We start from the raw sequence: 16,441 nt of genomic DNA, 5'->3' as shown, positions 1-16,441 counted from the left end.
TTTTTATTTTGAAATTTACCAATAGCTGCTGCATTTCCCACCCTCAGTGTATACTCAAGTTAATATGTTTTCCTAGTTTTTTTTTTTTTTGTGGTAAAATTAGGTACCCCGGCTTATATTTGGGTCGGCTTATACTCAGGTATATACGGTATTTCATATTCTCCCTTTGTGATTGCCTGCATTAAGCCACGACCTCTCTTTTTCAGGTGCGGAGGAGGACTTCATAAACATTTCGCCACAAAACCCTGTGGTGGAATTTAATGGCTTTGTTGTACTGAACTGTAGTTCCAGCTGTAAGAACATTAATCTTGAGACATCTTTAAAGTGGGTTGAGGCTGGAACTGGGACCAACTGGAAAGCTTTCAACCTCACCAAAGTTGACCAGTGGACTGCCACCCCGTTGTGCTTGGCTCGCTGTGACGCAGGAATCAGAAAGGTTCTCCGTGCCAACTTCACAGTTTACCGTAAGTTGCATATCAGACGGTATCACCATAACCATTCAAGGAAGGCTGACATTGCAGGATGCTGCTCATCTCTAAGGAAAGGGAGAGTATGCTTCATGAAAGTGCGAATTCCACAGGTGGGGGGCCACCACCGAGAAGGCCCTGTCCCTCGTCCCCGCCAACCGTGTTTGTGACAGGGGCGGGGCCGAAAGCAGGGCCTCTCCAGAAGATCTTAAACTTCTAGGTGGGATGTAGAAGGAGATACGTTCGGACAGGCATCTTCAGGTCAACTTTGATTTTTCACAACCCTCTGATGGAGTTTCTTTGCAAAGATTTGTTAGAGGGGTTTTTCCATTGCCAATTCTTAGGACCAATTTACAGGCCATCTCAACATGGGGCTGGTTTGAAGTGTTGCTTCCATGGAGGTATCTAAATGCTCTGCTGGCAGATATGGAGTCCAGGCCACAGTCAGGCTGAACTGTCCAGCTGTCCACATGGGGCAGCAAGGTACTGGCCCATATGGACAGTTGGACCAACTTCCTACAGCAACCCTGAAGTATAGACCTCTTCCAGAGCTTTGTTGAAACTTTGGAGCATTCCCCAATTTTTGTTAATGTGGGGTAAAATTGGGTGAAGCAGTTTTACCCCATGCCAAGGTCTGAAAGTCCCTGAAAGTCATGGATGTCCAGGAACAACTTCTGCCTCAATTCAGGGTTTGTAACCTCTGTATGTTCAGGAGCAACTGCTGGTGCAATTCATATGGATGTCCAGCAGCAACTTCTTCTGGCCTGTGTAGATGCTCCCTCTGTCTGAGAATGTGATTTGTCCATGGCTACCCAGTTGATTTCCACAGCTGAGCACATTGTCCAGTCCTGGCCTCCTAGGACTCTTCTAGGCAAACCCTATGTCCCAAGATCTGATCCCAGGTTTTCTGTTTATTCCAGATTATCTGGCTGTGGGGACTCATATAATCCAGTTTAAAGCAGAAATCCTGGGATCAGATCCTGGGATATAGGGCCTGTCTGGAAGGGGCCCTAGACTCCTAGTCCAAAACTAAAACGATTACCCACAGTGGTTCTGTAAACTATTGCAAATTTGTTGCAGAAGGAGCAGGGAAACTGACACTGGGGTTAGGAGCTGGTTCAAGACAGCAGAAAACTCATTGTTACAGTCCGGACATGGCATTCACCGTCTCTAGAATGCATAATAATGCTTACTTCCAGGGTATGAAATACTTGGGTAAAAATTCACCATACTTTCATTCCAGGAGCTCCAGACCATGTAGTTCTGAACCCAGTGCCAAAGATGGAGATTGGGAAGGAGCACACGTTGAGATGCCAAGTTCTTGATGTGGCCCCACTCAAGAACCTCACGGTGACCCTGGTCAAAGGAGGAAAAAATCTTCTGGTGAAGACATATGAGAATTCGACTGCCACTGAAGCCGAAAATGTTACGGTGTCCCATAACATCACTGTGCAGAAGGAAGACCACGGGGAGGAAATCACCTGCCAGGCTGCTCTGGATCTGAGACCAGACGGACCACTCTTTGAACAGGCCTCTCACACTGAATCACTGAACCCTGTTGGTGAGTTTACACCCATGGGCAGGGTCATGTATGGAAAATTGCATGAATAGAGAAGGCTTGGGCTGCAGCACTATATAACTCTCATTGAGCCCAGAAGCGCTGATCTTTGGGTACTTCTTTACAAAGAGTAGGTCCTGTTTTTCTTCCCTGGTAGGAGTACAGCCATCCCTTCACATTTGCTAGGGTTAGGGGTGCAAATCACCCATGAAAGGGAAGAACCACAAAAAGAAAAACACTATTTTTTAAACTGAGGCACAGTTGAATAAAATCCCACATTTTCTGATTTGAACCAGGATATATGGCAGTGTGGACACAGATAACCCAGTTTAAAGCAGATATTGTGGGATTTTTTCTGCCTTGATGTTCTGGGTTATATGGCGCTGTGGAAGGGCCCTGAGTCCACACTGCCATATAACCCAGTTCAGAGCAAATTGTTATGGATTCCTCATCTTCAGAAGAGGAAGGGGAGCAGGGAAGTGCTCAGGAATTGGAGGGGGAAGAGGAATCAGGCGATGAGGTTTTGCAAGTGACCACATTTCTGGAGAGGCAAAAGGAAACAGAGCACAGATGGCATTCAGCTAGAATAGCTGCTAGAAACACCGAGGTAATTGGGAGCCACCCTAGCACCTCCTGCGTGGGGAATCCAGTCAGAAGAGGAACAGTTAGCTTTCGCTAGTAACAACCCTGAAACAGCAGCCTTACATCAGTTAATGGGGAAAGATGACTAAATCCTTAGAAGCAGACTCGAAGCAGGTACAATTGGAGTGAAAACATAATCATGTCTTCACTCCAATTGTACCTGCTTCGAGTCTGCTTCTAAGGATTTAGTCATCTTTCCCCATTAACTGATGTAAGGCTGCTGTTTATTTTGGACTTATCAGAGACTTGAGTTTTGTGTCTGCATTAAGACTTCCTTGCTTTCTTTTGTATTTTTCAACTGCATGTGTTTGCTGAAGTAAAGCATTTTTCATTTATTTTCAACGTAGTATTAAGCCTGTTCTTAAAAGGCAAATCAGGACACAAAACTTTGTGGGATTTTCTGCCTTGATATTCTGGGTTATATGGCTGTGTGGAAGGGCCCCGAGTCCACACTGCCATATAACCCAGTTCAGAGCAAATTGTTATGGATTCCTCATCTTCAGAAGAGGAAGGGGAGCAGGGAAGTGCTCAGGAATTGGAGGGGGAAGAGGAATCAGGCGATGAGGTTTTGCAAGTGACCACATTTCTGGAGAGACGAAAGGAAACAGCACAGATAGCATTCAGCCGGAATAGCTGCTAGAAACACCAAGGTAATTGGGAGCCACCCTAGCACCTCCTGCGTGGGGAATTCAAGGCTGGAAATCAGAAGCTGGAGCAGAGGCTTGAGTTTTGAGATGAAAGGCTGCTGTTTTTTTTGGACTTATCAGAGACTTGAATTTTGTGTCCGCATTAAGACTTCCTTGCTTTCTTTTGTATTTTTCAACTGCATGTGTTTGCTGAAGTAAAGCATTTTTCATTTATTTTCAACGTGGTATTAAGGCTGTTCTTGAAAGGCAAATCAGGACACAAATATTGTGGGATTTTCGGCCTTGATTTTCTGGGCTGTGTGGCTGTGTGGCTGTGTGGAAGGGCCACGAGAGAACACCTCTCTAGGAATCTCTAGGTCTTCTAGCATTACACTATGGCCAAGGTTTGCTGATGACACTAGAGAGACTAGAGATTCCTAGTGAGAATATGTTAATCAAAATAATAAATAATCCCCTTCCCAACAATCAAACCCACAAATGTTTAGGGCCAACTGCATTAATTTTGTTCATCACATTTGCATTTTCACATTCTTCCACTTGAGTCAAGGTATATACATGGTTATATACATGGCTCTCCTTTTGCCTACATCATCTCCACAGCACCCAGAGGGTACTTACTTACTTACTTACTTACTTAGGCAATCCCTCGTTGGCCAAGTAGGATAGTCTTCCAGGATCAGTGTTCTGATGGGTCCCTAGGTGACTGTGGAGCCCTATTCTTGATCTGCATCTTCTTGCGCAGTGAGGGCATTGGTTTCCAGGTGGAAGGAGGTCTCAGTCGGGGTCGGCTTGACGCGCCTTCTTCTTGGCACGTTTCTCTCTTTCACCCTCCATTCGTGCCTCTTCAAATTCTGCAGCACTGGTGGTCACAGCTGACCTCCAGTTAGAGCGCTCAAGGGCCAGGGCTTCCCAGTTCTCAGTGTCTATGCCAGAGTTTTTAAGGTCGGCTTTGAGCCCATCTTTAAATCCCTTTTCCTGCCCACCAACATTCCGTTTTCCAGAGGGTGCTATCCAGCATTTAACAATGAAATGTGTGGCTTAATGGTCACTCAAAAATTGAATTTCATTAGCCACTGCTACAGTCAACAGTTAATAAAACACAATCTCTGATTTGTAATTGAAGGGGGCTCCTGTACTGATAAAAAAATGTGTTATTAATTCACTTCCACATATTTTTAGTTGTAATTTAAACCAGAGGAGATAGTGACTGAACACCATTCTTATTTCATAGTTTCCTGTTTGGAGGGTGGGGATTCATCTCCTTCTTCTTGTTGTTGTTGTTCATTCGTTCAGTCGTCTCTGACTCTTCGTGACCTCATGAACCAGCCCACGCCAGAGCTCCCTGTCGGCCGTCACCACCCCCAGCTCCTTCAAGGTCAGTCTAGTCACTTCAAGGATGCCATCCATCCATCTTGCCCTTGGTCGGCCCCTCTTCCTTTTGCCTTCCACTTTCCCCAGCATAATTGTCTTCTTTTCATCTCCTTAGGTTTACTTTTTTTAGCAAAAAATGTTTCACATATTAAAATCTCAGGGTTCTTCCATTTCCTCATCTCTGTTTCTCATTGCTATTGTTTTGGCTTGCTTTCTATCAGCATTGGCGGTCAGAACCCGAGTTTGCTATGAAGAAGCAGTCATCTTTATTGTGGAGTTTTAAACATAATTGACACGGTTACTTTTGTTATCTTGGCAGATTTCCCCGTGGATCCCCATCTCACAACCCCATCAATTGTAGAGACCGATACTGAGATAACTGTGACCTGTGATGTATCTGGAGTTTTCCCAGCCAAAGAGGCCAAGTTTGAGATATCTTATGGAGGAAAGAGTCTGAGCCCTGAGGTCAATGTATCAGGAGATAGTGCCAGTGCCCGGGGTCAAGTGTCCTTCTCATCAGAAGGAACTCATGATTTGACTTGCACAGTCTCTTTGGGACCAGTGAACAGAACAGTAGAGGGATCTGTGAATGTATACAGTAAGTATTGTGGCTATAATTGTCAATATTTATTTTATTTATTTATTTACCGCATTTGTATACCACCTTTCTCAGCCAGGGGCGACTCAAGGCAGTTCACAGTCGGCAGCTATTCGATGCCACAACAAATCAAATACCGTTAAAACAATTATAAAAACAATTCAACATTTAAAATGTAATATATAAACAAATATATCTGTAAAAACAAGATCCTTGGCATCTCCTTGCTAAAATAGTTGTCCAGTTGCATAGTCAGTCATTCCATATAGAATCATAGAATCAAAGAGTTGGAAGAGACCTCATGGGCCATCCAGTCCAACCCCCTGCCAAGAAGCAGGAATATTGCATTCAAATCACCCCTGACAGATGGCCATCCAGCCTCTTTTTAAAAGCTTCCAAAGAAGGAGCCTCCACCATTGTACTTGCACTATTATTAACCACTTTCATACATGTTATCTATTTCTAGTATCATGTTGTAAACAAGTCATTTCATGCACATATTCCTGCTGATGCATGTTGGACTTTTTGACAATGTGTGACACAATTGCCTGTCCACACTTGCTTATCAAGATCTGTTGGCAGACTTGACCACTGTACGGGCTACAGCTTGTATTTTGTGTGCCCTTTTGGAACATAACGTAATCACTGCAACTTTAATTCTGCTCCACAAAAGATGAAAGACTGTTCAAAATGTATTGTCGAAAGCTTTTATCAGTGTGTTATTGTGAGTTTTCTGGGCTGTATGGCCATGTTCCAGAATGAGATAATCATCATCATCATATTTAATTACTTATTAATCACTCTCCATCCGAGAATGCTCTAGGCGATTTACAGCTAAATTGCAAAAGATAAAATACATACATACAAAAATTAAAAATCAACAGAGATTGAATGCTCTAGTAAAAAGCCAGGTCTTAAGTGCGAGAGTAAAAGGCCCTAAGTCACGCATGGCTCTCAAGTAGGGCGGCAAGGAATTCCACAAGGCAGGGGCAGAAATAGAAAAAGCCCAGCGTCTGGTCCTTTCCAAGTGCACTTCTCTAGGACCTGGTATATAGAGTCAGTCGCGTTGGGCTGGTCGTTGCAACCTCCGATGATGGGAGAAGGAGAGGCGGTCCCTAAGGTACGATGGACCCTGGCCGTAAAGATTTTTTTTAAAAATAAATTTTTATTGATAAATTTTCTACAAACAACACTGAGTAAAAAACCTAGGGGTAGGAGGGGTGTTGGGAAGGGAAAAAGAATAAGGGAAGGGGGGGTATAGGGGGTGGGAGGTGGATGGGTGGGGAAGGTGAGAGGAAGGGGGGGGTGGCCAGAGAGGGATCCTAAGGGGGGGGGGCATCTTCTTCCGTTCCTCTTCTGTGCAAGGTTTTCTGTTTAGTTCTTGTCTTCTTGGGTGTATAGCATTTCTTTGTAGCTTCTTTGGAGGTGGATCTTTTCTGCTTTTCTAGTTTGTTCCTTTACTGTCTCTTCACGTTTTCTTTCTTAAATTAATACCCTTACTTTATTTTCTTTCAGCCATGTTTTCACTGGTGTCCAATCTGTCATCTTCCTCGGTGTGTTTTGGGTTTTAGATATTAAAAAAGTTAACCTATCCATATTCATTGTGTCCAATACTTTCTTTACCCATTCTACATACTTTGGGGGGTCTTGTTTTCTGTTTCCATGTTTTTGCGTAACTCAATCGTGCTGCGGTGGTAATATACGCAAAGATTTTTTCCTCATTATTACTCCAGTGATCGTCCGTAAAACTTAGCAGAAATCGTTCTGGTTTGAATGGAATCTTTTTGGATAGTAGGGCTGGGCGGTTTCGTTTCGTTAATTCGTAATTCGTTAATAATTCGTTAATTTTTTCAATTACAAAACGATAACGAACCATTCTGGAGCAATTATTAAAAAAAACGAATTTTCAAAAACGTTTTGTAAATGCTTTGTATTTCGATATTGTATTCGTTTCGTTATTGTTTTGAGGTCGTTTCGTTATTATTTCCGCATGTCTGGGCCAGTTTTATGGTTTAATTAGTGAAAAAAAATTATAATATCACACCAACAGTCAACAACAGAGGGAGAGGGAAGCTTCAGAAGGTTTTGGAGGTTTTTTAGCGTATTTCGCGGTCGCGTCTGCCATTAACGAATTGATTCGTTATTGTTTCGGAAATCGATTCGTTAATTTTTTACCATTTACGAAATTTCGTAAATATCGAACTTTTTAAAAGGAAAATTTTGGAATTATTTTAAATATCGAAACAAAAAAAAACCCCAAATACAAATCGATTTTAGAAACAATTTTTTCCGTTGTTACCCAGGCCTATTGGATAGCACTATCTGGCACATGGCATGTATTTCTTTCCAGAAGGTCTGGGCGATCTTGCAGTACCACCATGTGTGTATGAACGTCCCTTTGTGTCTCTCGCATTTCCAGCATCTGTCACTGAGATTTCTATTAAATTTAGCTATTTTCTCCGGGGTCATATGCCATTGATGGAACATTTTCATTAGGTTTTCTTTAAAGTCGTATGCATACATGTAATTTGATTTTTTGGTCTATAATGACTCCCATTCCTCTAGGAGTACAGTTCTTTTTAAGTCCTTAGCCCATTTTATCATACAATTTTTATTTGTTCTTTTTCTGTACTCCATACCAATAGTTGTTGGTAGATCTTTGTTATTACTTTCTTTTTACTTTCGAAGATTTTTTGCCAAGGTGATGTTTTCTCTTCAAATCCCAGACTTGAATCTTTTTTGAAGTGTTCCTTTATCTGAAAGTAGTGTAGCCAGGATATCCTAGGGAAGTTTAGTCTTAGTTCTTCTTGTGTTTTCAGTTGAAAACGCAAGAAGAACTAAGAATTTTAAAGGTCAGAACTAACATCTTATACAGGCCACGGTACTCAGTTGGAAGCCAATGTAAATGTTGCAGCACTGGTGTTATATGGCATTTCATGGGCGTTCTTGTGAGTAACCTGGCTGCCGCATTCTGAGCAATACGGAGCTTTCGGGTCGTAGACATCGGAAGGCCAACATACAGGGCATTGCAATAGTCCAGCCTAGACGTGACTTCTGCAACATGGCCGTACAGCCCGGAAAACTCACAACCCACTGTTCAAAATATTCTTTCTTTATGTTTCTACCTCTCCCTGGTGCAATTGGAGGCAATGTCACCTACTTTGGGGAACACTGGTCTAGACCACTATTTCTTAAATTGTGGGTTTTGAGCCCATCTAAGCAAGCACTAATTGCACACTCTCAAACCATCTAATGTATGATATCTGTTCCTGTTTGTTCGCTTTCAGGTTTACCTGCACCTGTCCTGCACCTTGTCCCTTCAGAAGTCGTTGCTGGTTCCACAGTGATGGTCAACTGTACCTCTAATGGCCCCTTGTCCCCAGGGGTTGTCATGCGGCTTAAAGATAACAAAGAAACCCCACCTTTCAGAGACTCAGACAACCTTTTTGTGCAGCATGAAGTGAAAACACATGAAGAGGATGATGGGAGGGAATTTGTGTGTGAAGTGCAGCGGATGGTTGATGGACAACATGTTGTGAAACACATCACTAAAAGTCTCACCGTCTTCTGTGAGTAGGCCACATTGAGTATTTTCTTTTATTTATTGAGATTCAGAATACTTCCTATTTAAAGACAAGATGACAGTGTCGTTACATTTGGATTCATTGGCTTATATATTATTTACACGTTGGAGTGAATCAGGGAAGTCAAGTATCTTTGCATTCATTTATACACTTGGTTCTCATCAAAGTGGTGACATGCTTTTCAGTTGCCCCACTTCACGGATAATCAAGGGGTTGTGAGGATCTTGATCGCATTTCTGTGTATGAACCCACATGATCTCTTCGATCTTCTGGAGAGGCCAGGCACTGGTGGGGACGAGGGAGAGGGCCTTCTTGGTGGTGGCCCCTTGACTCTGGAACTCACTTCCCAAGGACATCAGACATGCCCCAACGCTGGCAGTCTTTAGGAGGAGCTTGAAAACGTGGTTGTTCCAGTGTGCCTTCCCAGAATAGGAAAACTCTTAGCAATATGTCCTCAAATGCACTTTAATATTGATTTAGGATTGTCTGCACGCCCTCATCTTTCTCTGAAAACCCTATCCTAGTTTACCCTATCTTGTTCATGCCCAACATTTTAAATTTAAATTCTGATTATTACATTTGGCCCTGGCATAGCTTTTTAATGCTGTATGCTATTGTTATTGTTTATTGCTTATTGTGTATTTTTTGTTTTTGATTTTATTTTAACTGTTTTGTATTGACTATTCGTTATCGCCTTTGTTTATTGATGTGATATGGGCTTGGCCTCATGTAAGCCGCACCGAATCCCTTGGCGAGATGGTAGCGGGGTATAAATAAAGTTTTATTATTATTATTATTATTATTATTATTATCATAACCCATTCTTCTTGTGCCATTTTCCTAATGTAGAACATTATGGCATTGAATTGTTGCCTTGTGAACCACCTCGAGTCGCCTGCAGGCTGGGAGGGGCGGTATACAAATATAACAAATAAATAAATTTTATTTTTATTTATTTATTTAAAGTATTTGTATACTTTTTTCTCACCCCGAGGGGGACGCAAAGCGGTTTACATATAAGTAATGGCAAAATTCAATGCCAGTACAAACAATTACAATTATACACTACAATTAGACATAAATCAAGTTAAAAACAATGCATCCATTTACATAAAATTATGTAAAGATTGCCACAGGTTGAATATCTTATCCGGAATTCCAAAATCGGAAATGCTCAAAAGTCCAATATTGTCCAAATGGGTGGCTAAGATAGTGACACCTTTGCTTTCTGATAGTTCCGTTTGCACAAACATTGTTTCATGCACAACATTGTTAAAATATTGATATAAAATTACTTTCAGACTCATGTGTATAAGATGCATATGAAACATAAATGAATTTCATGTTTAGACTTGGATCCCATCTCTAAAATATCTCAATATGTATATGCAAATATTCCAAAATCTGAAAAAATCTAGGACTAAGTATTTTGGTTCCAGGAATTTTGGAGAAAGATACCTCAATTTGCATTCAGGAAAAACATACAGCTTTCTATGTATGGATTGGAAGAAAATGGAAAGCAGGAGGACTACATCCAGATTTTGTCTGATGGGATTCCTCCCCATATTCCCCGTCCCTGTTTCTATGTTGGATTCAATATTATTTGGATCTCATTTCTACCTGACATTTGAGTTATTTATCTTAATCAGTCAATTTAGTTAGGCCCTGTATATTATTTATTTATTTATTTATTTGAGGCTTTTATATCCTGCCCTATCTCAACCTCCGCAGAGGGACTTAGGACGGCTAACCAATCAGCACCCCATGGCACCCACATCAAAACCATAAATATACAATTTAATAGTAATACAATAATAACCATATAAAACAGTATAAAACAATGTAAAACAGTATAAAAACAATGAACCAGTCAGCGGTCACCGCTTTAAATCATTATCCAAGGGCAGTCCATCAGTTCTATATAAGTCGTCACGTCAGCCAGTCTGCCTAATCTACAAAGGCCTGATCCCATAGCCAGGATTTTACTTATTTCCAGAAGGTCAAGAGCGATGTAGCGGATCTAATTTCACTCGGGAGGGAGTTCCAAAGCTGGGGGCCACCACAGAAAAGGCCCCGTCCCTTGTCCCAGCCAGACGTGATTGCGACAATGGGGGAATAACGAGCAGGGTCTCCCCGGATGAACTTAGGGCCCTAGGTGGAACGTAGTAGGAGATACGTTTGGACAAGTAAACTGGGTCAGAACCATTCAGGGCTTTATAGGCCAAAGCCAGCACTTTGTACATTATATGTACATTGGCTTCACTGAAATGTGTTGCCTGGGGTGATATGAAGTGATATGGCTATTCAAGCTGTAATGCTTAGTTTGTGATGACGTATTCAACCCCCAGAGTCTTAGTAGCATTTACACTGGATGCTAACAGCATGCACTGTTAGTATCCAGTGCATGTTGCTCTGTGTGAAGTTATGACAATTTCTGCTGCAGATTTGTATCGTGAGAACGGATAGAATCATGGACCATCCAGTCCAACCCCATGTCAAGAAGCAGGAAAATCGCATTCAAAGCACCCCAAAAATATGGATGTTGCACTTAAAGAAAAATAAACAAAATGCTCCTTTCTATTCCAGATGGTCCCAGGATAAATGCTTCTTCCTGCCCTAATACATTAACCTGGAAAGAGGGTGACACGGAAACATTGAACTGTTCAGCCTACGGAAACCCACCACCAACTGTTGAATGCAAGAAAGGTGGCACATCTTATAGTATTGGGATACCAATATCTGTCACCAGAGAACATGATGGCATGGTTCACTGCAATGCCACTAATCCATATGGCTTTGATGGGAAAGTTGTGACCATAGTTGTTGAATGTAAGTTAAGCTCCTTACTCTAAACATGCTTATTCGAAAAATATTTTGTCCTGTATTTGTCCTGTATGCCAACCAGATTCGATATGGTTGCTGAGACAGTTTTAACTAGTGGATTTTAACGTCAAGATAAGTGATTTTAATGCTTTTGTATGTGTATGGGCTAATACGTTACGGCATTGAATGTTTGCTGTTTATATGTTGTGCTCCGCCCTGACTCCCTTTCGGGGTGAGAAGGGCAAAATATAAATGTTTTAAAGAAATAAATAATAAATATTAGGTAGCCAATGAGGGAAAGTCTTTTAAGTTTGGGTTGCTGTGAGTTTTTTGTGAGTTTTTTTGGGCTGTATAGCCATGTTCAAGCAGCATTCTCTCCTGTTTTTTTTGCCTACATCTGTGGCTGGCATCTTCAGAGGTTCTGTTGGCAGTGAAGCAAGTAGAGTGTCTATCGATCTATCGATCTATCTATCTATCTATCTATCTATCTATCTATCTATCTCTGGAATGTCCAGGGTGGGAAAAAGAGCCCTTGTCTGTTTGAATCAAGTGGGAATTTTTCCTACTTCCAACAGACCTTCTCAACCTCTGAGGATGCTTGCCATAGATGCAGGCGAAACGTCAGGAGAAATGCCTCTAGAACATGGCTCTATAGCCCGAAAAAACCCACAAGAACCTAGTGATTCCAGCCATGAAAGCCTTCGACAATACAAGTGGGAATGTTGCCGTTAGCAAGCTTGAATAGCACTGAGAAGCCATGAAACTGCAAAGTCAATCAGTGAGGGTATATGCATAGAAGTAGACTGGCCTCTGTTGCTTGGAGGCATCCTCTGTTTGGAAAGTGTTAACTGGCACTTCATTGCTTGCTGTCTGGAGTTCTCCTGTTTCTGAGTGGTGTTCATTATTTACTGTTTTAAAATGCAAGGTTCAATGGACAGGTTATCAACTCATTTCAAGGCGACTAAATAGAAATCCTGACCAATGATTTTCAACTGTGGCCCAGTCCAGAAAGGTTGAGAATGTATCTAAGAGTGTCCATTCAATAATTGTGAACTAGAGTTGATTATTCTGTTTGAGTTTAGAGCATGTATATGCTCTAGCCTTGGCTTACCTATTTGACAAATTGCAACCCTATTTGGAGTCACACCTCTTCAGCTTCAAAGGTAGACATTGCTTTTCTAGAAGTTCCAAGACCCTCCAGTGGATATCCTGGAATTCATTTTACAGTGTCGCTCAGGCATGGGCAAACTTCGGCCCTCCAGGGGTTTTGGACTTCAACTCCCACAATTCCTAACAGCCTACCTAAAAAAATCAGAATTGTATAATTGCAACTCTGGGAAATTTCTAGATAACTAACATTGTTTTGGTTTTTTCTTTCTTTCAGTTTATCAACTCAACATCCTTGCAATAATCTTGTCAATTGCTGCTGTGGCAATTATTGCTGCTGTGTTTTCTGTAGTCTACTATCAGTACTACACAACACACAAATGTGGGGAATACCGCCTTAAAAAACAACAACATCAGCGAGAAGTAGGAAACGCTGCAGAGGAAAAGCGTCTAAACGGTGACACAAGTGTTTAAATGGACAGGCGGCTGCTAGGAACTCAAGAGAGACCAGTCCCATCAGCCACGTGAAGATATACCTATTCTCCACGGTCATTCCCCTCTGCCGGAGCGATACCTATTGATCTGGTTGGGGGGTGGGTGGGAGAGAAATGGGGAAAGCCTTCACCAGGTGCTGAAAAAATTTATGGGCAGCCTTGCAACTGGACTTTGGGGGAGAGCAAGTTTTTGCACTTTCATACAGAGGTTTGTAGCATTCACTACAAAGGAGTTTGCACAGAGAGATGGATTCCAGGATTTATTTCAGGCTGCCTCTTTATTCAAAGCTGTCCTCCAACCTCACAGCTCCTGAAGAAGTCAGACAACTGCAGACACCTTGGTTAAAACCAGATTGCATCCAGCAACTCGGTGGGAAGCAACCCAAAAAGATTTGGCTGGGTTGAAGCTTGGAAGCACCACAATTGACATTTTTGATCCTTCTTTGTTCCATCAGGAGCTTGGGGATTTTGAACAGTTGTGCAAACACATTGCTTTGTGAAAATACCGTTGTCGTTGTCGCTGCTGCCACTGTCCCTTGCCCTGCTCTGCACCTGATGTCCTGGGAGGCCTTTTGCAGCACATGTTTGAACTTCAAAAAAGGTCTTTTACAGCTTGTGTGATGGCAAAGCCCACATCAAAACAGCAGGAAATCCCGGGTGGTTTCCTGGTTTTGTTTCCTGGTACATACAGTCAGGATTCTGTTGTTGAAAGATTCTACATGCCATAACGCTTAGGCTGACTCCTTTTTAAGAATGTGAAGCTGAATTCCTTTCCTAGCCAGAAGATTTGGAGGATAGGTTGGGAGTGATCCTGGACTCATCACTGAGCCTGGAACCCCAGGTCTTGGCGGTGGCCGGGAGAGCTTTTGCACAATTAAAACTTGTGCGCCAGTTGCGCCCATACCTTGGGAAGTCTGATCTGGCCACAGTGGTCCACACTCTTGTTACATCCCGAATAGACTACTGCAACACGCTCTACTGTTCGGAAACTTCAATTAGTCGAGCGGGTGGCAGCCAGATTACTCACCGGAGCGTCATACAGGGAGCATACCACCCCTCTGTTATGTCAGCTCCACTGGCTGCCGATCCAGTTCCGAGCACAATTCAAAGTGCTGGTTTTGACCTACAAAACCCTATACTGTTCCGGCCCAGCGTACCCGTCCGAATGCATCTCCTTCTACGTCCCGCCTCGGAGTTTAAGATCTTCTGGGGAGGCCCTGCTCTTGGCCCCGCCTCTATCATAAGTGAGGTTGGTGGAGACGAGGAACGGGGCCTTCTCGGTGGTGGCCCCTCACCTGTGGAATTCACTCCCCAGGGAAATTAGGTCATCGATACCCCTCCTCTCTTTTAGAAGGAAATTAAAAACATGGATTTGGGACCAGGCTTTTGGGTAATCTGGCAGATAGACAAGGGACAAGCGACGACTACAATTGATGGATTTGACAATGTGGAATTGAATTTACGGACTCTGAGCTGGCAAACGTTGAGCACTAGATTGGTTTTTATGGATTATGATGTATAATGGATTTGTTTTAATTGTTTTAATTATTGTTTATATATGTTTTATTTTTATCCTATTGTTGTGTTGGCATCGAATTGTGCCTTTTGTAATCCGCCCTGAGTCCACCCTCAGGGGTTGAGAAGGGCGGGGTAGAAGTGCGAGAAATAATAATAAATAATAGGTGTGGAATGGAACTATGCCACCAACTGTGATTGAAAGCAAGATCCCCCTTAGGAAGTTAAAACTAAAGGTTATCTCCTGACATTAAGTCCAGTCATGTCTGACTCTGGGTTGTGGTGCTCATCTCCATTTCTAAGCCGAAGAGCCGGCGTTGTCCATAGACACCTCCAAGGTCATGTGGCCGGCATGACTGCATGGAGCGCCGTCACCTTCCTACCAGAGCGATACCTATTGATCTACTCACATTTGCATGTTTTCAAACTGCTAGGTTCGCAGAAGCTAGGGCTGACAGCGGAAGCTCACGCCGCTCCCCGGAATCAAACCTGCAACCTTTTGGTCAACAAGCTCAGCAGCTCAGCGCTTTAACCCACTGCGTCACCGGGTGCTTAGGAAGGGTATGCCTTTAAAAGACCACTTGGAGGTGGTAGATGTATCTGTGCACACTCGGAGTTTGATACCTCTGTTGGTATAAATTAATCCAAAACAAGCCTTTGTCTGCACACAAAGCTAAAACGAAGTTTAACTTAAACTTGCTCTGCAATGTGAATGCAAAAAAAAAACCCAAAAAAAACTGTATTGTCTCAAAGATACATTTACTTGGTTCCCTGTATTCTGTTACACATGCATAAAAAAATTATCCAGAAAAGAGGAAAAGCACTGGAAGTATTGAGATGCTTCTTTATCTCAAAGATACATTTATTTGGTTTCCTGTATTCTATTACACATGCATAAGAATTTATCCAGAAAGGAGGAAAGGCACTGGAAGTATTATTAATTTTTTGGTTGTGTCAGGAGCAACTTGAGAAACTGCAAGTCGCTTCTGGTGTGAGAGAATTGGCCGTCTGCAAGGACATTGCCCAGGGGATGCCCGGATGAATTGATGTTTTTATCATCCTTGTGGGAGGCTTCTCTCATGTCCCCGCATGAGGAGCTGGAGCTGATAGAGGGAGCTCATCCGCCTCTCCCCGGATTCGAACCTGCGACCTGTCGGTCTTCAGTCCTGCCGGCACAGGGGTTTAACCCACTGCGCCACCGAGGGCTCCTCACTGGAAGTATTGAGATGCTTCTTTTGATTTTTCCTGTATGGTTTTGCATCCACATTCTTTCTTGAAATATTTAAATTTTCCATCTTTTTTTGCCTTGTATCTTCATACTCCCACTGATCCAATGTCCCATCTAAACTCAGGTAGCTTGTCAGAAATTGGCTTCGATTACTTCCATTGAGCCCCTTTAAATTATTATTCAAAACTTATAATCCATGTGTTCGAGTCTTTTCGTTATTTAAATGTTATGATCATTTTCTTTTCTTGCAAGCATTCCACTTGATCTCTGTTGAATCTGATGTCTTGGGATCAATCACTGGGGCCACTTCTACACTACCAAATAATCCAGTTTCTGGTCCTATATAATCTGCTTTGAAATGGATCATCGTCATCATCATATCAATTTTGCCATAGTCACTGAATGTT

At 42.4% G+C, this 16,441-nt stretch overlaps 1 protein-coding gene across 1 annotated transcript in view; it reads left to right on the top strand.

Moving 5' to 3' along the window:
- Positions 1-13,385, top strand: part of ICAM1 (intercellular adhesion molecule 1) — a 33,066-nt gene extending 19,681 nt beyond the window's left edge. The window contains exons 2-7 of the mRNA XM_067464133.1: positions 207-464; positions 1,711-2,028; positions 5,005-5,283; positions 8,571-8,852; positions 11,454-11,696; positions 13,075-13,385. Of these exons, the coding sequence (XP_067320234.1) occupies positions 207-464; positions 1,711-2,028; positions 5,005-5,283; positions 8,571-8,852; positions 11,454-11,696; positions 13,075-13,271 (1,577 nt within the window). The 3' untranslated portion in view covers positions 13,272-13,385. The remainder of the gene's footprint in view (positions 1-206; positions 465-1,710; positions 2,029-5,004; positions 5,284-8,570; positions 8,853-11,453; positions 11,697-13,074) is intronic.
- The last annotated feature ends 3,056 nt before the right edge of the window (positions 13,386-16,441 follow it).

Source organism: Anolis sagrei, chromosome 2 (genome assembly GCF_037176765.1).
Source record: "Anolis sagrei isolate rAnoSag1 chromosome 2, rAnoSag1.mat, whole genome shotgun sequence".
Classification (NCBI taxonomy): Eukaryota; Metazoa; Chordata; class Lepidosauria; order Squamata; family Dactyloidae; genus Anolis; species Anolis sagrei.
This window is presented reverse-complemented; position numbering and strand designations above follow the sequence as displayed.